Genomic DNA, 24,058 nt, shown 5'->3' with positions numbered 1-24,058 from the left:
AGCAGGCTTTCACCACCCAGAGAACAATACCGTATGGATGCCCTATGGTATCAATGGACAGGTCGTCCAATGCAACCAAGCCAGCCAGACACCTTCCATGACAATCCAGCCGACTGATAAGCGGTCGAGCCAGTCAGCCATGCAGAAACACAGCCAACCAGACAGCCAGCTGTGAGGACAGCCATGGCATGGTTACCGTTAACCAGGGACTACACGCCACACAGAGACAGTTTATATCGGAATCATGGTCCCCGGAGGATGAACCTAGATGCCAGAATATGGGAGATGTCATGCGCCTACCCCATCTCAACATATTCATCAGATATTACCTTGACCAGTTATGCATGGCATCCCTCTGACTTATCCGACGATAGAACATCATCTATTCACAGACGTGTCAGATTCGGGATGGGGAGCCCCTATGAACAATCTCACAGTACAGGGATCGTGGAACACAGAAGAAAAGAACATTGATTGTTTTCCTTGACAGACTCCTTCAATTGCTGGATGGGAACGAGACATATACCCGGGAAACTGAACAAACTGGCAGTCTTCCTTGTCAGGGGAGAATAGTGGCAACAGAATAGACATTACATCCACATATCTTCAACTGGATAACCAAGATATGGGACATACCACACAGAAGTCTTTTCGCCAGAACAACCATCCTCCTGTTCATGTGAGCCCAGTTCCCGACCAAAGAGCCCACCAGATCGACGTTATCTCGATGGATTGGGCGAATCTATTCAGCTACGCATCCCCACCATGGTCTCTCCTAGACAAAGCCATCCACAAGGTGGAGGAGACAGATTGTGTAATAATACTAATAGCTTCAATATGGCCCAGCAGGGCATGGTTCCCCAGACTACTAAAGTTACCAATGGAGGAACCCATACAGTTACCACTTCGACGAGATCTGCTACAATAGCCCAAGTCCAGCATATTCCACGAAAATCTACCCAGCCTACATCTAACCGCCTTGAAATTATCATGCAGAAGATGCAGACATCCAGGTACTCTGAGCTTGCCTCAGAAGCTGTGGCAAGTTCGTGGCGACCTTTATCCTCCCTTTTATTTGACAACAGATGGGACAAGTTTGTCCAGTCGAGAAGACGACTAGGGATTTTTGATAATGCTATATCAATTCCTATGGTTGAGGATTTTCTACTTCATCTATGTCAAGACAATAAATTCCAACACAGGACGAGAGAAGGTTACAGATCCGCCCTTCATTCTGTACTTCAACATGATGGATTATCAATCAGAAACCAACCCATTCTAAACAGACTAATGAGATCCTTTCTACTAGAAGATATTAAGACTCCTCATAACTTCTCCAAGTGGAATCTATCTGTGGTACTATCGGCACAGTTAACGGAACCTAACGAACCCATTACGATTGTAACGCTACTTCAAAAAGCCAGGAAAACATCGTTTCTTCTAGCTTTCTTTTCTCATGGCTACAGCAGCAAGAGTTTCGGAGCTACATATCTTAGACTATTCTAGTCTTACCCATGATCAACATAGGACCTCATTAACTCTAAGATCACTCATAGACTTTGTAGCCAAGACTCAATCGACCACAATGGGACTTAGAGGGCATATATTCCCTTGATCCAGTGGTTGCAGCACAAACTATCATCTGCCAATTGTTTCAATAGTGTGTGTGTGTGTGTGTGTGTGTGTGTCTGTGTGTGTGTGTGTGTCTGTCTGTCTGTCTGACACCATCAGTATCAGAGGGCAAGTACACCCTTGTTCATTAGGTGTAGGATGGATTAGAAGCACCTGTAATGTCAACTATCACCATTAACTAAAAGGGATGTTAGCACAAAAAATAGCCGAACAAAGTCCTAACCGGGAAATGACGTCTTTGGGGTAGAAATAGACCTTGAGAGAGGTCATTACCAAAAGGGGAAGTGACATACCGGAAGTGGCGTCAGAACCAGAAGTGACATCAAAACCAGAAGTATTGTAATCTCCGGCATTAAAAGTCACAAATCCAGGTGTATTATGATCAAGATTTGAAATTTGACTGATTCTTGACACAGTTTTCTGATTTTCAAGGATTAGAATCAGTAAATAATGGTTTCCAGAAGAGGATTGCTGTCATTTACATAGGGAGTTACGAGAGGAAGATCCCACCAGGATCCCTCTGGTATATTCTGCCGGAGATGTAATAGAGGTAGAAGTTTCATAAGAATTATCTAACAATAGTTATTATCATTGTTAATAATTCTAAGAATACTACCTCTATTACATCGGAAGTACTCCCTTCCACCTCCCCAATTCATCAACCTCTTGTCGTAGATGAGGGAAAAAGGTGATTGCCACCATTATGACGTCATGGCTTGGGTAGTTACGAGACTACATGGCGACAACTAATTGTGTGATTGACACTGAAGATGAAGTCTGTTGAAAATCTGAAAATTTTAGTTAGTGGCAGAGATGTAATAGAGGTAGTAATCCTTGAATTATTAACAATGGTAACTATTGTTCGATATTTTACTTTGTATTTATATGAATGTTCAGCTAGGTGAACTACAGTGCTGTGTTGCTATTTTTTAGGAACTTGCACTAAAACTGATAAAGAATGAGTTTGGTGGACCTGTTTCTTTCCTCAACATCACAGAAGGACAGTGTGTCCGAGACCAGAGTCTGGTGTGTCTGCTGTTGCATACATACCTCGTCCTAGCACTCTTCAACAACAAGCCAGGCTTCCTTAAACCTCTCTCTGACCTCATACTGCATCCTGAAAACATGAAAGTAAGGTTATATACATGTACCTGTTATACATGAATGTCAATTTATTGTTTTGAGAGACCTGGAGAAGATTTTGACTTTTGGCTTTTAATTAGACTAGATACAAAATGATATTACAGTAAGTACAGGTACTGAGACATGTTGGACTGCAGCAAACCTTTATTGCTTCCTTTATTATTTCCCGTAGGACAAATTGTTTCCAACAATGCCCCAAGATGACACAGATTCCATACGGGAGATATTGTTAAAATCGCTGAGGAATACCGACACCACAGTTGTGGTCTACAGTGAGTTTGATTCTTTGCTTGAATTGAACTGTATTCCTGTGTTAGTAGTGTTTCATAATACATGTATGATTGTTTTCTGTCCTTGTATATGCTTCACTATTTATCTTGAGGGAATTTTACAATGTGTTTGGTTCTTCTTTACTATATTAAGAGAATACAATTTAAGATGTGGTGACCATCACTTGTGTGCAACCATGTGCAAACAAATATTGACATATTTTAATCAAATTAAAATATCCAGAGTTTTTTCTGTCAGTAAATATCATGAAACTGGGACCTCTGTCACAGGTCAGACAAATGTGTGGAATCACCACATCATACACAACTTATAACACAATAACATATATAATTGCTCATTTTATAGTCAAGGATTCTCAAATTTACATAACTATTCAAGTAATTAATTACATTGAGAATTATGTTTGTGTGGAGGGTGCAACTTAAACACATATTTAAGGATTTGCACCAAAATACCTTTATAGACATGTCATAAGTTCTCACATGTAATGTAATGTAAAGATTTGGTGATCAAGCATATCAGATAGTACTAATGTGGTCAAGGTCACATGATAAGGACTATTCATAATCTGGCCTAAAATTTGTTTCTGGAATAAAACTGATAAATACTGAATGATGTAAGTGACATAAAAATGTGTTTTTGGAAAACATCATTTGTTTTTCTTCAGATACATACTACATATAACATTTTCAGGTGAGCCGTTAGAATAGTATCAATTTTGAATGTATAAACAAAATGAAATTCAATTTTCTTTTGTATAGCCTGCCCCAAAGGACATCCTTATGTCATAACAGAGGTAAGTGTACTGAAAACTGATGAATAGAACTTGCACTTTATTTCTTTCATACATATAAGATTTCATTATTTAGCTCACATATCAATAGAGTTTATACATCAGTGAACAGACTTTGTGACTTAGTTGATTGTATGCCATATACCTTGTTGACATGACATATTGATTATGCTATTAACTAAAGGATTGCCTGGCCAAGCTTTAGAGGTCACTGTGATATAACACCATCCACATGTCCACTGCAATTACAAGTAAAATTTCTCCACCACACAGTTAGAATACTTAAAATTTCTTCCTTTAATGCCATATTATCAATCTTTCATTTGGCCAAGTACCGAAAATTCATCACTTCATTATATCCAGGAATGCCAGTTCATGCTCCAGTGATGCGGCAAGTTGGTTTGGTTGAATTCATGATACATGTATTGAGCCCTGACATTTCTCATATTTCTAGTTAATGGTTTACGTGGTCAAAGGTGCAGCTGGAAATAAAAACATTCACTCACTTACAAAAACAAGATGTAACTATTGTCTTACTGTTATATCTTGAGATATAAAAATGTAATTAGTATGTTTTGTCTTGAACTCATTGTTTTAGTGTAAAATACTATATATACTTTGAAAAAGAAGCATAACCAGGTGTAGGAAGTAACACACGTTCACTGCACAACTGAACACTTGATGAGTGATTTCATATTGCAAACATGACAACAGCAGACACCTATCCACAATTAAGACATTACATCGAAAATAACAAAGGTCAAAATCATGAGAACTCGTTATTTTATGTGTAACTTCTCACTGATTTCTCGCTCTTCACTTTGACATTCTCAGTGTGGTCATCCTGTTACTGAAGGGCGATGCGATGTATGTAAGGAGATAGTTGGAGGCAGCGAATATAAGGCATTCCAAGGAAACACACTTCATGATGGGTAAGCACAGATCTTATGGATGCCTTTGTGCCAAATTTGTCTACAGAGATTTCTCACGAAAATTAATAACCAGAAAGTAGGTCAAAGGTAATAGACACATCTAAAACTGATTTGAAAATGAACAAATAAGATAACCTACATTGTTTAGTTGTTGTCATGACTATAAACATAACATAAGTTTACCTTTACTGGAAATGTCAATAACAGGAATAGTAGTTGTGTGAATGCTTGTGTTGTTTTTCTAAGATATTTTAAAGTGATAAAAATGCTAATGTCAAATAATTTGGTTCCCAATATGCAATTCCCAAAACACTGCAATAAGTATAAATTTTATCTGAGAGAGCCAATTACAATATAGCTAACAGTAAATTGTATGACTAATTTATTTCTGCAACAGACAGAGACGCATTATCATTGTGAGTAGTAGTAGTATTAAAGTTTGATATACATAAATACAAACAACTAGGTGATTGATGGTGTACAATATAAAAAAATTCTTTTCTAATAAAATCATCAGCGTTCGCTTGTCACCAGCTGAAAACCTGGGTTTGATTCCCAACATAGGTACAATGTGTGAAGCCCATTTCTGGTGTCCCCCAACGTGATATTGCTGGAATATTGCTAAAAGCAGCATAAAACTATACTCACTCACTATATTATCATAGAGAGCATGTATCGATCAAATTGAACATGAGCTTGTCTGTCACAAAGTTAAGAACAATAGTCTGCTAGGCCCTGCATCCACAAAACAATTCTTTAGGGGTATCATATCTATTGTAAGTTATAGGATGGAAGTAACAACAACCAAATCAGCCAAATCCATCGATATTGAGAAAGTCAGACTTGGAAAAGGTTATGGGACTGAGTTAAAGATAATACAAACTTACAAATACAAATAGATCTGAACAAATTCATTTGGCAGACATATCATGTGTAATCACATATGTGTTGGTTTAAGAATCTGAATGATAATTATGATGTGTAAAGAACTGTTTATTGAAATATACCATTCAGACAAACAGCTCAGTTTAGCATAAATTCAAAAGGACTTTTTTCTTCTGGTTACAGTTGTAAACCATGTATAATCCATCTTTAGTGTAGAACTTTTACATTTCAACTAAAACAGTAAAGCAATCAAATGTATCTGAAAAACACTGTTTATTACATAACAGCACATTGTAAAGAAATTTTGTGGTTTAGTATGTGAGTGTTTCCTGCTGGTAAAGGCATATCCTGTAACACATATATATTTCATGAACTGAATAGGAGGGACCAGACCCGTCCTGGTCATGTTCTGGGAAGAGCAGCAGATAGAACCACTGCCTATGCTGGTGAACGTAGACTGGGAGGAGCTGCCTGTGCTGTTCTGCGTTTCTTCACTCATGCTGCATTACTTCTGGGAGCAGAGAACAACCCACAAGTATGACTATGAGAAAGTCCACTGTTATCAGATGGAATTGTATTTGATAGGGTTTGTGTTCATAAGTATAACTTCAGTATTCACTTATGCAGAGTTCTGATTTATCTTAGACTTTGGATCATGGTATTACTAAAATCAATTCATTCCAATACAGGCAGTAGCAGCTCTGGTCTACCCCCAGCTACAGCAGGATACCAGTCAGTTTTTCTTGGAGCACCTCCAGAAGGACCTTCAGATCATCCATCTGGCCACAGGGAAGAGTGTGGATGATGTCTTCCTCCTCCTACATTTCATCTGTCATCAGATTTCTGAACTAGGTAATAAGTGCATGTACTTAAAAAAAGAATTGTCATCAATTTAATTTACTTCATTGAAGCTATATAGTGCAGCTACTACTAAGGGTTTAACAGTTGTTTATCAGTAGTATATAGATCTAATAAACAGGTTGCAGCAGATTAAGAATACTGCTGCAAGGATAGTGCATGTCCCTCAGTTAGCAGTACGATCACATTACTCCATTACACTCTTATACACTGGCTTCCTGTGTGCTACAGAATCACCTCCAAAATTCACTTCCTTATCTACCAGTGCTTGTTAGGTGATGCTCCACTCCAAGACATACTTAAGATCTGCACACCAGCACATATCTTCAGGTTTGAATCTCACTCCTCTGTATGCTACAAATAGAGAGTGCAAGCTATACTCCTTATGAGATCAGAGCTGTCTACAAGGCTTACATCCTGGAATACCGTATTAGTGGAACAATTGGTCAATGGTTGGAGGTTCCATAACACGTTCACTAGCTTTATATTACGAGACATTCAACCAGGTTTACAAGGGATTTATGGCCTCAGCCCAGTGGTGGCAGCCCAGTCTATCTTAACACAGTAGCTTTCCCCTCCTTGTGGAAGAAGGTGGGTGGGGGGCATTACTTCCTGTAGCAACAGCCTTGGAAGGTAGGCTAAGCTATTCAACTGTATTGTCTATACGGTGGAGAACAGGTAATACGTTAATGGCTAGTATTACACTCATAATTCAAGGATGATGTCACGGTCACTGAAATAGAAGTCATCTGTATATACAAATAACAATTTACAAGTGTGGTAGATATTACATTAAGTAATACGTTACCACTGTTATACCGAGGCTGTTGTCTCCCACAACTGCTGCTATAGCGAAATCTACCACAGAGATCTCAATTACCTCATGCAGCACGTGCGTAGCCACCTAGCTGCCATGTGACACCCTTCACTCTTGTCTCCTTCGTCTGCTTAGCAAGACGTGTTTTCTCCTGCTGAAGCGTTCCTTGAAGATTTGGTGATATTTATTATAGTTTATTCTCTAATAAACTGTGCTTTTATGGGGCGTTGCGGTAGCTACGCTTGGTTATAATTTTCCCGCCAAACGGAAAAATTTTCCCGCCCTTTTTTCTATATACTTGCGGGGTTCGTGTATGCACGTTGTGTTTTACGTTTCCCCTGTTCTTGTATGTTTTGGGGGTTAACATAACTTATTTCTTTAATAAAAGTTATATGTGTATGTAATATGTTCACATTGCTCGTTTATTTTCTTGTGAAAATGCTCGTTTGTGAATCATTGTGGTGCGTGCGTTGTAACCATGTTTTGTTCTTTGTTTATAGCAAACAATCAATGTCTGACATGGATATGTCCCCAGTATCCACCCCCTCTACCCCTGCTCCTCGGAGTTGTGGGGTGTGCAGAAAGTTTTTGTCGTCCCGGGATCCCCACGATCGTTGCCCGCGGTGCAGGGTTCCTTGCGGGGACACCCGGTGCACCCTGTGCGAAGGTCTGGGGCCTGCGGAGTTTGAGCTCCGTACAGTCCGTACAGTCCGTCTCCACCCCTGTGGTGGCCGGTTCGTCCGGTCGGGGTCCCCGTGCGGGTACCACCTCCTCGGCTGCGGCGGATCCCCTTGCGGCCCTCGGGCTGTCTGGGGATTCCGTCGCCGCATTGTTGTCGAAACTTGTGGACTCCAAGCTGGCGGCCTTATCGCAAGATAGGCCGCTGGCTGTTCCGTCCCCGGCCTCTTCGGTGGCCGCGGGGTCCACCGGTACGGCGGCGGCTGCCGTGGTTACCGGTCCTTCCCCCGAACCGTTGCTTCCGCTATCGGTTAAGGACCGCGTGGCCATGGTGTATGACCTCTTCGAGGACATGCCAAAGCCCCTGCCGATACCGCGGGGAATCCACGGTTCCGTGGGTTCCTCCGAGGTATACGACGAGACGTCCGACAAGGCTTTCCCGGCATCAACCTTGCTGCGCGGGATTAAGCCTTCTTTGGAGAAGGCCTTCACGGCTGCCTCCGGTCGGGGTCTCCTGTTACCTCCCCCGTCGTGGAGAAAAGGGTCTTTCCCAGTACATGACCTTGCCTTTCCCGAGGCTGGTCCTTCTGCGGAAGCCCATGTGGAGCGTTTTGGGGGTCCGTGCCCCACCGGTTGCCACGGTACCACAAGGTACCTTGCAACAGCTGGACACCCTCGCTCGACACTCCATGCTGGCAATGTCTCACGGAGACACATACCTGGCTGCAGCAGCCAGCGCATTTACAACTGCTTGCTCGGTTTGAATGCTTCCCTGGAGTACGTTGCCGGGGCTTCGGCCATTGTTTCCGGCACGTGCCATTTTCTTCGGCGCCAGTCGTATCTGGTTGCTTCAGGGTTGGACGCTGCCAATCAGGAGGTGCTCCTTTCGCAGCCTTGGTCTGCTCGGACCCTGTTTAATAACAAGATCCCTGGGGTTCTGAAGGAACAACAGGCCGCTGTGTCTGCCGAGGCCTCTCGGCACACACTGGATCTTGTGGGGTCCTTGCATAGGCACCTGGGTGCCGCTCCGAAGCGGAGCGCGCCCCAGGATGCTGCGTCCGGCAGGCCTAAGGGGTCGGGTCCTTCTTCCTCCGGGAAGAAGCCCCGCTCTGAGGGCTCCGGTAAGGGTTCTCAGCAGCCCTTTCGCGGGAAGAAGGGGAACTGGGGGAAGCCCAAGTCGTCTAAGGACGGCAAGGGCCCCTCCAGGTGACTCTCATTGGAGGGGTTCGTATGCCGACAGCGCCAACTTCGGTTGGCCCGTAGGCGAACCCGAGTCACTTGGCCCTGGACAGTTGCGCCTGCCGCAGCCCGTCCGGCCCCCCTCTCTTTCCCCAGTGGGAGCCAGACTCCAGACTTACTGGGAGAATTGGGAACAAGTGTTCGACGACCCGTGGGTGGTCAACACGATTCGGTACGGCTATCGGCTCGATCTCAAAGCGAATCCGCCGCTCACCGTTGCCCCGTCGGCAGGTTTCTATTCGGAAACCGATCTTCCCTTCCTCGCCGATGCCATCGGCAGGTTGGTGGAGAAGAGGGCAGTTCGGGAGTTAGCTCTACCAGAAATAACACCGGGGTTTTACTCCAGGATATTTCTCGTTCCCAAGAAATCGTTCAAAGAGTTCTACCTGCGCAAGCCGCCCAAGTTCAGAATGTTGAGCTTGATGGACCTGAAAGCACTGATCATGCCGGCCGACTGGCTAGCTTCGATCGACCTGAAGGATGCTTATCTGCATGTTCCGATTCACTCGGATCATCACAAGTATCTCAGGTTTGTCTTTCAAGGCAGGCACTACGAGTGGGTTGTACTCCCATTCGGTCTTTCATCCGCTCCCTGGCTGTTCACCCGGTTAACCACCCCCATAGTGGGGTTCCTCCACCGGAGGGGTGTCCGGTACTTCGCGTACCTGGACGACTCGCTAGCAAATCGAATGACGGACACCCTGTCACACCATCTCGTTTTCGCACGTCGGCTCTTGGAGCAATTGGGGTGGATTGTCAATCTCCCCAAGAGCGAGTTAACCCCTTCTCAGAACTTGCAGTTCATCGGAGGTTGGTTCAACACGGTGTCCCATCGCCTATTTGTCCCCCCAGACCGGTGGCACAAAATTCAGGCGATGATTGCCAAAGTCTTAGCGGTGCAACAGACTGTTCAATTTTGGGAACAGCTGTTAGGGCTACTTGTATCAGCCCAGGACTGCACCGAACGGGGTCGTCTCAAACTCCGCCCGCTGCAATGGTTTTTAATCCAGTTGTTAGCAACGGAGGTGAACAGTGCGACCGTCGCCCTCCCGGATCGGCTCCGACCGCATCTGGAGTGGTGGACGCTCCCTTACAATGTCTTATCAGGAGTCTCTATGCGGCCCTACTGGGCCACGTTGAACCTGTATACAGACGCCTCTCTAGTGGGCTGGGGCGCGGGAGGTGAGCTCGGGGCTGTGGTGCGTAGACGAACTTGGTCTTCACATCAATTGTCTCGAGTTCAAGGCAGTGATCAACGCAGTCAATCACTGGAAGCATCGTCTCGTCGACGCCCGGCTCATGCTGGCGACCGACAACACGACGGTAGTGTCCTATGTGAACAAACTGGGGGGAACCCACAGTCACTCGCTACTCGATCTAACGTTCGAGTTTTACGCTCTGGTGGACAGTGTCCCGTGCCAGATACGCGCCCATCACATCCCAGGTGTGCGGAACGTACTGGCCGATGCTCTATCGAGGCCTCAGGATCCGAGCCCCACAGAGTGGATGCTGAACCCAGTAGTGTTTCAGTGGCTGTGCGAACGTTTGGGTCGTCCGATGGTCGACCTGTTCGCAACACGGTTCAACAATCAACTCCTGTTGTTTGTATCACCAGTCCCGGACCCGAGGGCCATCGATCACGATGCTCTCGCGTTAGACTGGACGGGCTTGGACGCTTATGCTTACCCGCCGACAGCGTTGATACCACACATTCTAAGCCGGCTTCGAGGAGTTCGCTGTCGAATGTTACTGATCGCGCCCATGTGGCCGAACAGATCGTGGTACCCCGACTTGCTGACCCAGGTCACGCAGTCGCCACTCCCACTGCCTGTGAGACCGGATCTCTTGATCCACCCTCACACCCGTCAGCTTCATCCAAACGCAGGGCAGTTCAATCTGCACGCGTGGATGTTGTCACCGAGCGTTTGAGGAGTAAAGTTTTTTCTCGCCGGGCGTCTCGGGCATACATTAGTATGCATCGTGATTCTACCCAGAAGGTGTATAATGCACGTTGGGTTATTTTCACGAAGTGGTGTTGTAAACATCACATTCATTCGCCAGATAAGGTATCTGTGCAGGATATTGCTCGTTTCATGTCTCACTTGCGAGAGACCCGGAAACTCTCCGGGGGTTCCATTGCCAACTATGTCTCGTCCGTTGCTACGGTACGGGACGTTGCTATGGGTACCAGTCTCTCCAAAGAGCCGGTGATACGGGGTATTATCAAGGGTTTCAAACAGCACGATCTTAAGAAGGGCCGCCTTCGGGCACCGGCCTGGGATCTTTCCCTAGTGTTGCAATCACTTACGGAAGCTCCGTATGAACCCTTGCATAGTGCTTCGTTCCGGCATGTGACTTGGAAAACAGCATTTCTCCTCTCCTTTGCCACGGCGGCACGTGTATCCGAAATTCATGCACTCGATGTCGCCAAGGTACGATTCGATAGGGGTGACGAAGGAGCGGTCCGCCTGGGCCTGCTCATGGGCTTCGTCGCCAAGAATCAGAGAGTCGAGCAAACGGAGAGAGAATTCACTGTAAGATCCCTCAAAGAAATCTTACATCCTGCTGATACTGAGGACAGAGCGCTGTGTCCGGTTAGGGCCCTTAAGTATTATCTTAAGGCTTCGAATGAACGTAGACAAGGGCGTGACCGTCTGTTCATATCGTGTAACCCTAATCGCACGGTTGACATAACTCGCAACTCGATTGCGTTGTGGCTTCGTTCTGTCATCAATCTGGCGTACCGGTCTCGGGGGTTACCGGTAGCGGGGTCAAACCCGCACGAGATCAGGGCGCTAGCGGCAACATTTGCCCTACACTCGAATATCTCTGTTCACAGAATATTACGAGGTTGTTACTGGCGTTCTGACTCGGTTTTTGCCAATCATTACCTCAGAAAGGTTTCTGATGAAGACGTGGAGGGGGTGCACCGTCTTGGGCCGCTGATCGCGGCACAAGCGGTCATCTAGGGGGTGTGTCCAGCGCAATTCCAAACTCCGCAGTCGTCAGTCCTTGCACGGTGGTCAATCTGGGTCGTCTCCAATGTTCCCACGCCGTGGGTACAGGAGTGGGGGTCCTGCAAACCAGCGCACTCACACCACAGGTGAGGCGGCTTTTTGTGTGTTTTGTCCTTATTTGTATTTTGACAATTATGCATTTAATTGTCTGTCGTGTATTCCAATCTTGCGATACATGCTTACGAATACTGGAATTAGGTCACGAGCCTAATGCATACTTTAAGTAGGCTTGCTCTGGGATATACGGTCTGAAGGAAATTAATTTCCCTCTTTTCGACTGTTTAACCTGATCTAAGATTTAGCTCACGCGGATACAGTGTTCTCATCCGCTGCGGTGATGAAATACCTATCCAGTGGGGCCGTTTGGAGTCACCAATCGTTTTGGCAATGACGATTGAGCCTTACGGTATGCGCTTGACAGTGCTTTGGTATTCCTATAGGGTAACGCCTAGCTAGGTGCATGCGCATCGAGTGCTTCCGCCTTGGTGTTTACTTCCGCTGGTCGGAAGGAATGCTAGCAGTCAGGATTCGGGTTGTAGGTGCTCCCCAACGCCTACTGTGGTAGTCAGCCTCGGTATAACAGTGGTAACGTATTACTTAATGTAATTTGTAGAATTTTCCTATTCGGAATATCCTATAAGTAATACGTTACCACTGGGCTGCTGCCCGCCCGTCCGTCCCCCGAGCACTTGCTCTCGCAGGAGACAAGAGTGAAGGGTGTCACATGGCAGCTAGGTGGCTACGCACGTGCTGCATGAGGTAATTGAGATCTCTGTGGTAGATTTCGCTATAGCAGCAGTTGTGGGAGACAACAGTGGTAACGTATTACTTATAGAATATTCCGAATAGGAAAATTCTACAAAATATACATTATCTTAAATATTGTGCAAGAAATAGTTTCTTCTTTCAGAAGCATGAATAATACCCAAAATACATAGCGATTTTTTGTGTTCTGTATCGTTTTTGTCAATTATCTTTTTGAATGTATACATATTTATCTTAGTGATATATGTCTTTGGCAAATATTTAATTAGAATAGCATGAAAACAAGAACATACAAATAAAAATTCATATTCATCTCTATACCTTAATCACAGAAAGAAGAGTTTCTCAACTAGTTGTGGATAGTTGACAGTGAAGAGGACTTCTGTTGAAAATCTAAAGATTTTAATAATGCGATGACAGCCGTAATACAGGATTTCTGTGAATGATTAACAATGATAACTATTGTTTGCTGTTTGAATCAGAGAAAAAATTTCAAACGCGCCCAAGTCATAAGGTAGAATTCTTGAAGCTAGTGCTGATTTCAAATTGCATACATGTAAGATATCTAATACACACGTTAGTTGAGAGTGGTAGGGTACTTTAATGTATTTCTTATGAATGAATTGTTGTATTTAGATAAATACAAGAGAAGTGATCCAGCAAATCTAACCAACAAGCCAGCTAGAGAGACCTGGGAAGACCAGTTTGCCAAGACATTTATCAATCAATCAGTGCAGGTACAATTATCACAAATCTTACAAATAACTTGAAGAAGTAAAGCTTGTTCTATGAACTATTTTCAGAATAACCAATGTGCTATGAAGAATTATGAATTATCTGTCCCGAGTTAATGAATGGTGTTTATCCCAAGCCTTTGAGCCTTTAGCATTAAGCATTCCTAAAACGTGCATATGCAAATATCGAAAAGTTATTACACACAATCATTCCCTCCTTACTTATGATTACATTGGATTGTGTATGAGCTATTGAAAAGGGATTGGTACTCATTGATGCAGCCTTTCTTATACATATAGGAAAAGGCAATTAGAATGATTTGATTCTGTTTTCAGAATTTGGAAGGCTGTCTTGGAATATGCAACGACAGAATTCGAAATGACAAAAGGATAGGTAATATCAACAGATTATTTCACACTTTTTCTTCTCATTTTTAAGTCATCTGACTGAAAGTAAAGTGAGCTTATGTCATTCATTGGTTGCACACGCATGCATGCATGAATGCACTCACACACACACACATACACACACACACACACACACACACACACACACACACACACTTTACATGAATAGTTGATGGAGTTTATTGGTTGTTTTACAGTGAATTTGAAATTAAATGTCCCAAGCACTGGAGAGGAAAGTCCCTGATCACAATTGATGTATGTCTTGGATGGCTTTACTAGTCTGCTGAGAAAACTGACAACATTGACGTCAGTTGAAGAAGAAATTGTTATCCATATTATTCCTTGTCAATTGTTGATCCAAATACTAAATGCCTACAAGGACACTCAACGTATGTTGGGTATTTTAAGTTTTGACCTTGATTTGGAACCACACTGAAAGCTGAAACAAGATTCTTATGAACATTACTCAGACAGTTTGTTTCAAAATGCAATGAAATTTGGCATGTGTTTAGTTAGAAGTTGAGCTCAAAGGGGCTGTATTTGAAATGCTATTTTCTATAATATATTTTCTTGCACTGTTAACATCATCCCCTCAGAAGCCACTGGACCTATGAAGCTTCACATGCTTGTTTCCACCAATGATGACACCTAAAATTGATCCAGAGGTTATAATCCGATTTTCAATATGGCCACCATTGCATACACAATGAAAAATATATTTATGGTCATTATTCAACCATGTATTTTCAAAAAGTAATGAAATTTGGTATATCTGTTGAGTAAAATATGTTTATGATGAACATGCTTATGATGAACCGACGGATATAACAAACTGATTGTTTTGGTTCTGGTCATTTGCTGTATAGATGCTGTATAACGAATTAAACAAATTAAAGTAGGGGTCCATTTGAGTTTATTATATCCATAGTTTACTGTAGCTTGTAGTGTTGATCAACACCTAAAGGTTTGAATTTAATTTTCAATATGGCTGCAACTGTTCATTGTTATTCAACTTCAACAACTTTATCTGCATTCAAAATTTTCTTTACTGGAGAGCAATTTTACATCAAACTTTGAAAATATTTATTAACAAATTCAGCCAACCCTAAAAAAATGAAATGTGGAAAAAAATATCTGATACCATTAGTTATTTAATTTTGCTTAATGTAAACTTACAGGACAAGGTTACCTAACACAACACACATGACAATAAATTCTGATCTTCTTGAAGATCAAAAACAATAAACAATGTTTTTTAGTATTCTATGCTCTGCTCACCTGATCGAAAGTAAGGTGACTTTATGTTGTGTGTTGTCTGTCCATCTATTGTTAACCGACATCTCCTCTGAAACTACAAATACTATCGAGCTAAAACTTTGTATGAAATTAATGATCCAAACCTTTGAATTGCTCTCTTCTGATTCGATTTTAAACATGGCAGCCATTATTTCTTCATAATTCAGGTGAGTTTCTGTGGCTGTATTTTGTCTCCTAACTACGGACCAGGATTTCCACCAACACATCCCTAAGACAAGAATTAAAAAAAGCTCTTTCAGGGATGATTTGTTAATAATGAAAATGTGTTATTTGTCTATGTCATGTGAATAGGATATTACTCAGTATGTATGAATACACAGGTTCCAACAAGCTGATGTCTATTCTGTATGAAGTAGACACTTCCACTCCCCAGCAAGTTGACTGTCTCCATGAGTTCCCAGCTGTCTGGAGGTACCAGTCACGTATCACCCTGGAGCATTTCCTCCGAGAATTTCATCTGAGAGTAGAGAACAATAAGGTCAAGAAATCCAAGATGGAAGTGCTCAGCCTTTTCAGACAAGAGGTAGGGTGCTGTATATGTCAGGAAGATGGCTTTGTATCATTTTTTTTGTCTAATCAAAGATTAATTGAACTTATCAGCTATGATCCCGATCACTTAACACAATATTAACCGATTTATCATTTAATGGTGCAAATTATACTGATTGTAGCTGTAATTATCATCTTCAGCATTTTGCCAGTAATTTATGTATCATTTGACCAACTAGTTATTGAATTGTCTAGCTTATGAGATGGCAGAACTGCAATTACTGGGTTGTCCACAAATGGAATTAAGCTTTTCAGATAAGTGTCAACATACATGTCTGGTGATGTACATGGTGCCTTTTACTAAGTGCCAGACAAAAGAAGTAGACACGTGTGTTTGAATGATGGCTAAAATGAAACAAACAAGAAATGGTTATTTGAAGGTGATGTGTTTGATAAAGGTACTCTATGGGTGTTTTGGACCTCAAGTTTGCAGTATTTCGGAGATTGTTTTAAGCCTATTATTAAACATTGTTGTTAGGTCCAATTTTCAAGTTTATTCTTTGTTTTGTCTGGTTATTTATTTAGAAATTTGGATTAAAAAATGCCCTTTTAAATGGAAAGTAGTCATAATCAATTGAAGTTAGCGTAGATTTCAGAACATTACTCAAAACACTTGCACCTAATGCTATTTTCTTTTGTTAGCTTTTTTTCCCCTTAGATTGAGCAAATCCAGGTTCAAAGCTTGAATGATCTGCGTTTCAGCACCCATTCCTGCAGGCATTGCACCACATCCCTAACATTCTCCGTCTACAACAGCTGTTGATGGCAAAATTCAGACGTCGTCTTGATCGCTCTCAAGCAAATAAGATGACCATTGCAGAGATGTTCTCAAGAGAAGGTTGTGTACTATTGTGTTATTATTTATGATTTGATCTTTTTTCATGAAAAAGATAACAACACTAAACAAACAAACCCTGACTTACTAAAAGTCATTAAGGAGTCAAGTAAATATATTCAAATTCACATGATTATTGTATGACAGGCCATAAGCCCAAATACAATACAGTACAGGATCATTTTACAAATGTATTCACATGTTTCATTTCAGTAGATTTCTGGTCTTGAAGGCATATTTAAAATATAACATAATAGATGTTAAATCTTGATAATTTGAAGTTGCCAAAAGTCGAATAAATTGTTGGACTGACGGTTGAATTACATATATATTTGGTATGTTTAGGTTTCAAATATCTTTCAAGGATGGACATATAAAAGGGAAATTATACAGATCTTCAATATTGTTTAGATTACAATATGTTCATAATCTTTCAGATTTTTTAATTTTGTGGTAGCAAATGTACACAAGGTCGAATCAATTAAATATTTCTCTTCTTCTTGACATACCGGTATCTTAAAAAGTACTAGATGATAATGTGTTAGTCCATTCTTGGCTGTACATATCTTTCAATCTGGTTTGAAGAAGGTTATTAAAATATCTATACATCCAACATTTTGGACAACCCAAGCATAGCCAAGACATGTACTAAACAGGATAAATTTGACATTACTTGCCCTGTTCTGTAGGCCCACTGAATCAAGATTAGATAACATTTCATATGTCTCATGGGAAAGTCTATTTGATGGAATATGAAGTAGTTTTAGCTAGTATTTAGTGCAGTATCTTCCTTTATTGCTCGTCACGTCAAAGACCCGGGTTAGATTCCCGACATGGGTACAATGTGTGAAGCCCATTTCTGGTGTCCCCCGCCGTGATATTGCTGGAATATAGCTAAAAGCGGCGTAAAATCATACTCACTCACTCATGAAATCAAACTTTTTTTAAATATTTTTTTATAGTCTTTAAAAAGAAGTACCTGTTACATAAAATGTGCTTCCATCCAGGGTAGCAGAAAGACCATGACATATACCACAACTTATCAGTACATCTTAGTTGTTTTTTACAGAAAATTTAAAAAGAAGTACCTGTTACATAAAATACATAACATACTTCTCCAGCATTAGAAATTTGCACTAGTCCTGTAGTACTTGCCTAACTGCCCAATAGTTAAGGTATCATAAGGACTAGTAGACATTTGCCTTTTTGAGGGTTTTTGCTATATGTTATCATAATAAGGACTAGTGGATCAAACCTGTTAGTTTCTACCGCTGCTTCTCACTCACACATTCACTCTAGTAATACAAAAATACTGCATATATCAAGTATGCATAAACTATTTAAGTTTATACATCATATTGCAGTGTAGGAAAGTACATGGTCTGAAACAGACATTCAAAGTCTTAAGTACGAAACTAAAATTAAAATGAAAGCTGCTCCTCATTTTCGAAAAGTTGATGATACAGCATCCAAGCACCATTTTTGTTGATTACCTGTCTTGAAAGCAATATCTTTTTCAATGTTGTATCGTGAAAAAGCTTCCTTTTTATAAACGTGAAAAAAAGTTTTTGTATTTTGGTATTTGCATCTTTTAACATAGAATTTTGCAATGAGTAAAAAGTAAATCAAACACTTTATCTGTTTTTATGTTCTCTTTAACTCCAAAAAGTATCAATTCTGCAAAAAATGTCATATTATAAACATGAAAGCACTGGTCTATCCACACTGATACTTCATCCCAAAATTGTTTTATTACATCACATTCCCAAAACAAGTGAGTAATTGTTTCCTTTTCATTGTGACAGAAGGAGCACAAATCATTTTGAGCATAATTGAGTATATACAGAAAAGTATTAGTGATGAGAATCCTGTGGGTAATTTAAAATTTGTATTGAAACCATCGCAGTTTGACATCCTGTGTTATATTGACTATTTTATTACAAATATTGTTCCTATTTAAGATTTCAAATTGTAATTCCCACTTTTCCCACCCTTTAGTTTTTACTTCTGTAGAAACCAATGAACAATAAATATGCTTTGAACCGGTCTTGGAACTACAAATAGTTTTTACCACACAGCACTGGTCCTCCACAGAATCTGTAGGAACGATAACTAAATTTAGAGTTTTAAGGTATTGTTTAATGCTGCTGACAACACCATAAAATTCTAAATAAGATGAACAAATACCATACATTTCATTAAATTCCTCATATGACAGAAACTCCTTATTGGCCTTGACCAAGTCTATAATTTGGGAGACAACCTTCTCAAACCAGTATTTCAAGAAAAATGATTTCCTATTTATTTTATTATTAGGGTTATGAAAAATTAGTTCAGTTAAAAAACTACTGAAAGATTCTGGCTAGATTTTCTTATCAAGCCGTTTAAATGACTGAAAACACCTTTTCCAAAACTCATTACTTATCAAAGATAATTTTCTTTCAAAGAAAGTCACACCAAATTCACCAAGTTTACACAAATCAGGATATGTAGATTTAAATAGGCGCTTCCATTTTTCTATCACCTCAGGAAACAAGTCTCCTTATCTATGTGGCTTTAAGAGATGTTACATATGAAAAAGTATTCACCACACCTAAGCCCCCTTGCTTAACCCATTGACAAACTTTAATCCTCTTAACTGTGTCTCATTTATCACTCCAAAGAAATATAAAAAGCAAAGCATTTAGATAAACAAGAAAATCGTCCGGGGGATCAGGCAGTAATAACAATAGATAATTGAGTTTTGAAACCAACAAGCATTTAATGATTGCCCCCAATTGGTGTAACTATCCATTTCATCCACCTTTTCATAATCTGTTTTAGCTCAAATAATTTGTCTTTAAAGTTACAACCTCTCTTGGAGCCAATCCAGATAAATTGAGTTTTGTTATTGTTAATCTTAAGACCAGATATTTTGGCAAAACACTCAAGAGAGTTAATACATGATAAAAAGGAGGACTGACTACCATCAAGTAATAATTCCATATCGTCAGCATACTGACTAAGAAGATACTCACTACCGCCCACCAGGATACCTTTGACTTCCCTATTAGAACGTATCATATTGGCTAGTATTTCTGCACAGTATTTAGGCTTGCCCCCCTTACAGACAATAACCCCTTGTTTCTGGGTAACAGAGAGTTAATCACCTGATTTTAGACCACAATTCAATGATCGCAAGTAAAACTGTCCAATATCTTTCCAGAAGAATTCATAAAATTCAGTGGGAAAGCCATCTGAGCCTGGGCTTTTGTTATTTTGTACATTCTTCAAAGCTTTTGCCAGTTCATCAAGAGTTAATAAATATCCATCTCTTTCACATCATTTCTATTTAAAAAGGGGAGAGAATCTCTATCCAACAGGGAATTCAAATCACAGTCTTGCACCATGTGTTCTTTGCTACTGTATAAATTTTCATAGAAATTGACTGCTTCAGCAATAATGTCACTTGAATTTAGCAATGTGGTGCCATCGTTTAACTCCAAATGAGTCATAGACTTGGTGACAAAATTCCTGTTCTCAAGGTTACAGAAATAACTGCTAACTCTTTCACCATCCATAATCCACTTAGTTCTAGATCTTATGGCAATTCCAGCCATCTTCTGTTTCCTAATTTCCTCTAATTCTGTTCTTTTATCTTCCAAATCATGAAAATTAATGTCACTAGAAGTTTCAAGAACTTCAATCTGTTGAAGTAATCAAACTATTAGTTTTAGAATTTAATGCTGAGGTTATTGCATATTCTTCCATGAATTTGGTAAATATTTGATTCTCATTGGTCAATCAGAGGTAACAAATCAAAATAGAATCCTCTGATTGAAACAGTCGATTTGAAAACCACATCACTCCGGAAGATGATATTAATAGAAAAGTACTATCATATGTGTGAGTGAAGTAAAAAAAAAAATGTTCAAGTACATAAAGTGCATATATTTTAATGTCAGTGCCTTTATTCATACTACAGGGTCACAGTATTTACACATAACCCAGACATTGATTTAAAGATAATCACTGAAATAATTACATGCAGAAAAATGAGTGAAATACAGCCAAAAAGCTGTCAGATTGGTAGAATTAAACAATTGTATTAAAGCTTAGAATCAATAGGAATTACAATGTCAACATGGTTTGTAATACAGACAATATTGCTGGTTCACATGGTTTTAATAGGTAATGATACAACATATTTAGAGTAATGGCCTTAAATAGCTGTATTTTTAAAATAAAAAAACCGGTACAGCGTACCGGCGATGGTCCTGAGTGAAGAATTAATAAACTGTTCATAACTGTTCACGACTACTGCCACTGTCCTGTGATCTCTCTGACCTTAGGTCACCTCTTCACATCACTGCTTGCCGCGCTACAGCATGGATGTGTACCAGCAGAGCTTTTGTTTTGGATATATTTAGACCTTCAGTTTTCGTCTACAGTTCTAAAATTCATCTGCGACGGGTGATGTATTCTTTTCATATTACTCTCAACATGTTGTGCAGTTGTATATGATATATTTAGACGTAAAAAGACTCTGTCTTTTTCCCCGCCACATGCTGTTTGTTCCAGCCATTTTGAATTGTGTTACAATTGTTTGCCACCCAAAGGTAGTGAATTTGTTTACAATTCTCAGCTATGTATGTATAAATACTACTAGCTTTGACGTTTCATTGAGTTGGGTATATACAAGTTATTGAATACGCTTTCAACTCATTACAATATTTTGCCGATATATTAAATTAAATTCTACGTCAGTATTCCAGTCCCGCTTCATCAAAAAGTCTTCAATTTGCGTAACTTATGCTTGCGCATTGTATTAATTGTCGTGGGATCTGCTAAAGATCCTCATCCATGTTGTCTGGCATGCACGCAAGTTTGTGCACCAGACTCTAAATGTGTTTTTTGCATAAATCTCTCTCCAACGACTTTTACAACTTATAGGCAGGTCACTCACAAACATATTTTGCAGCAATCCAGCCGTAAGACTAGGAAGATGTCACAATCGCTGATTAGCGAGGGACATGGTTCCGTCATTACTATGCAACCATTATCTTCGACGGGTAATATCTCGCCCATTACTGTCACTGCTGAAGTGCACGCACCGCCGAAAACCAGAGGATCTTGTGAGTATCATAATTGACCAAAATTTTCAGCCGTCTGAGAAATGTACATCTGCTAGATCTGTTATGCCTGCACCAGCGTCTCAAAATGCTTTGATGGGGGTAGCACAAACCCAAGCCATGTTCAAGCCAACACTATTGAACATTGTGTCTCAGATGCCTGCGCCATGTGCAGCCCCTGCCAACTACCCAAGCACATCTACAATGATGTCAGCCCCCAGGGCTACAGTGCTATGCAGGCAGCGCATGATCAGCTTAGCGCTGTACCAACTTATCCAGTGCAGCAGATGCACGCACAGGCATCTATGCCATTACAGAACACTTACTGGATGCAAAATTTTTGCAATCCATTTGGCAGCAGTCTATGACGCAATTGTATCCTTCTCCCAGGCCTATGCCTATGTATCAGACGCCTGCATCAGTTATATCTATAGCACAGATCTTACCATCTACTTTGGCGCCTAACGTATATAATACATCCATTGTGAGTCATAATACAGCGCATTCATTGTTGAGTAGTACCAAAACACCTGCACATACTTGGACATCGAAGCATGACTCCTATTCATCAGGCAGTTCATCTAAGCCCTCGGTCAGAGCTAGTACTACACATCAGAGTAGAAGTCATTCACCATCTAGACGCACACGTTGACATCATTCTGATTCGTCGGACTATTCCAATGGTGAAGAGGGAGATTCCTCGACTGAATGGAATACTCATCTCGGTTTTATCCAAGAACCTACCTATCCATCCCTCCGACCGCTGGTTCCTCAGATTCCAGTTCAATCTCTACCCGTGGGCAGTACTCCCATTTGGCATTTCAGTGGCCCCGTGGCTATTTACACGAGTAATGAAGTCTGTGTTTCTACACACATTTGGTTCGAGTCGTACATAGACGACTGTCTCCTGTGTCATCAACACACGCATACCGGGATTTCTCCAGAAGGCTACTGTATCAACTGGGATGGATAATCAATGAAGCGAAGTCGGAGTTAACTCATCATATCGACTCCAGTTCATAGGAGGCCTGTTCCAAACAGACCAGGATCTCCTATCAGTTCTGAGGGACAGATGGCACAAGATTTTATGCCTCCTGTCACCTCCTCTTTATCAACCACGCACACTTCACCTATGGCAAGTGTTGTTAGGGTTACTCACCTCAGCCCAGGATCAAACCAGCAGAGGCTGATTACAATTACATCCAATTCAACAATTCCTGAACCCTTGCATCAGGCGTCAGTATCCACTCAAGGCCATCATGCTACGACTCAAATTAGGCCTTATTTGGTGGACGGTAGAGTCGAATGTCTTAGGAGGAGTCTCTTTATTTGGGTTATCCCGGTACATACACCTGTTCATAGATGCCTCCCTTCAGGGATGGGGTGCACACCTGCAAGGCCAGACAGCCTCAGGGCTATGGTCAGGCGCTCATTCGAAAGTGGCACATAAACAACTTGGAGTTGGAAGCTTTAATTCTGGCCATATCTCATTGGCAGAATCAACTACAGTCAGCCCAACTCACAATATCCACAGACAATAGCTCTGTTGTGTGGTGTCTGCGCAATCAGGGAACAACGCACTCCCACTCTCTACTTCAACAGACATTTAGATTTTTCCATCTAGTAGATTGCCTTCAACTACAGTTCATAGTTCAGCACATCCACGGATGTCGAAATATTCAGGCCGATTCTTTACCGCGTCAAGACAGGGTGGCCCCCATCGAGTGGAAACTTCACACAGAAGCATTCCAGTTACTGTTTCAGAAGTTCAGGCAACCAAACATCGACCTGTTTGCAACTTGCCAAAATTACCCACTCATGACGTATGCCTCCTGAATACATCCTACATTTGCATACCCAAAGACACTTGAAAAGTAGCACCATTACTACATATTTGGTCACACTTAACTCAGTGATGGCCGTTCTGGAAAATCGCAAGATGACTAAGGTCCCGGAACAACAGACCCTATTACGCTCATTCAGGCTTGAGGATCAGAAGGCCAAGTCCCGCCCACCTGCGTGGGACTTGAACATAGTACTTCGAGGTTTGCAAG

The 24,058-nt window shown here is 41.2% G+C and overlaps 1 protein-coding gene and 1 pseudogene across 1 annotated transcript in view; both read left to right on the top strand.

Moving 5' to 3' along the window:
• Window positions 1–24,058, top strand: part of LOC139473602 (E3 ubiquitin-protein ligase rnf213-alpha-like) — a 351,622-nt gene that overhangs the window by 316,417 nt on the left and 11,147 nt on the right. The window contains exons 75-84 of the mRNA XM_071256275.1: window positions 2,566–2,763; window positions 2,948–3,047; window positions 3,828–3,862; window positions 4,694–4,791; window positions 6,058–6,211; window positions 6,366–6,528; window positions 13,687–13,787; window positions 14,121–14,178; window positions 15,830–16,032; window positions 16,761–16,896. Of these exons, the coding sequence (XP_071112376.1) occupies window positions 2,566–2,763; window positions 2,948–3,047; window positions 3,828–3,862; window positions 4,694–4,791; window positions 6,058–6,211; window positions 6,366–6,528; window positions 13,687–13,787; window positions 14,121–14,178; window positions 15,830–16,032; window positions 16,761–16,896 (1,246 nt within the window). The remainder of the gene's footprint in view (window positions 1–2,565; window positions 2,764–2,947; window positions 3,048–3,827; window positions 3,863–4,693; window positions 4,792–6,057; window positions 6,212–6,365; window positions 6,529–13,686; window positions 13,788–14,120; window positions 14,179–15,829; window positions 16,033–16,760; window positions 16,897–24,058) is intronic.
• Window positions 9,079–12,237, top strand: LOC139474024 (uncharacterized; annotated as a pseudogene).

The sequence above is a fragment of the Haliotis cracherodii genome, unplaced genomic scaffold, assembly GCF_022045235.1.
Source record: "Haliotis cracherodii isolate W230 unplaced genomic scaffold, xgHalCrac1.p SCAF_3, whole genome shotgun sequence".
Classification (NCBI taxonomy): Eukaryota; Metazoa; Mollusca; class Gastropoda; order Lepetellida; family Haliotidae; genus Haliotis; species Haliotis cracherodii.
This window is presented reverse-complemented; position numbering and strand designations above follow the sequence as displayed.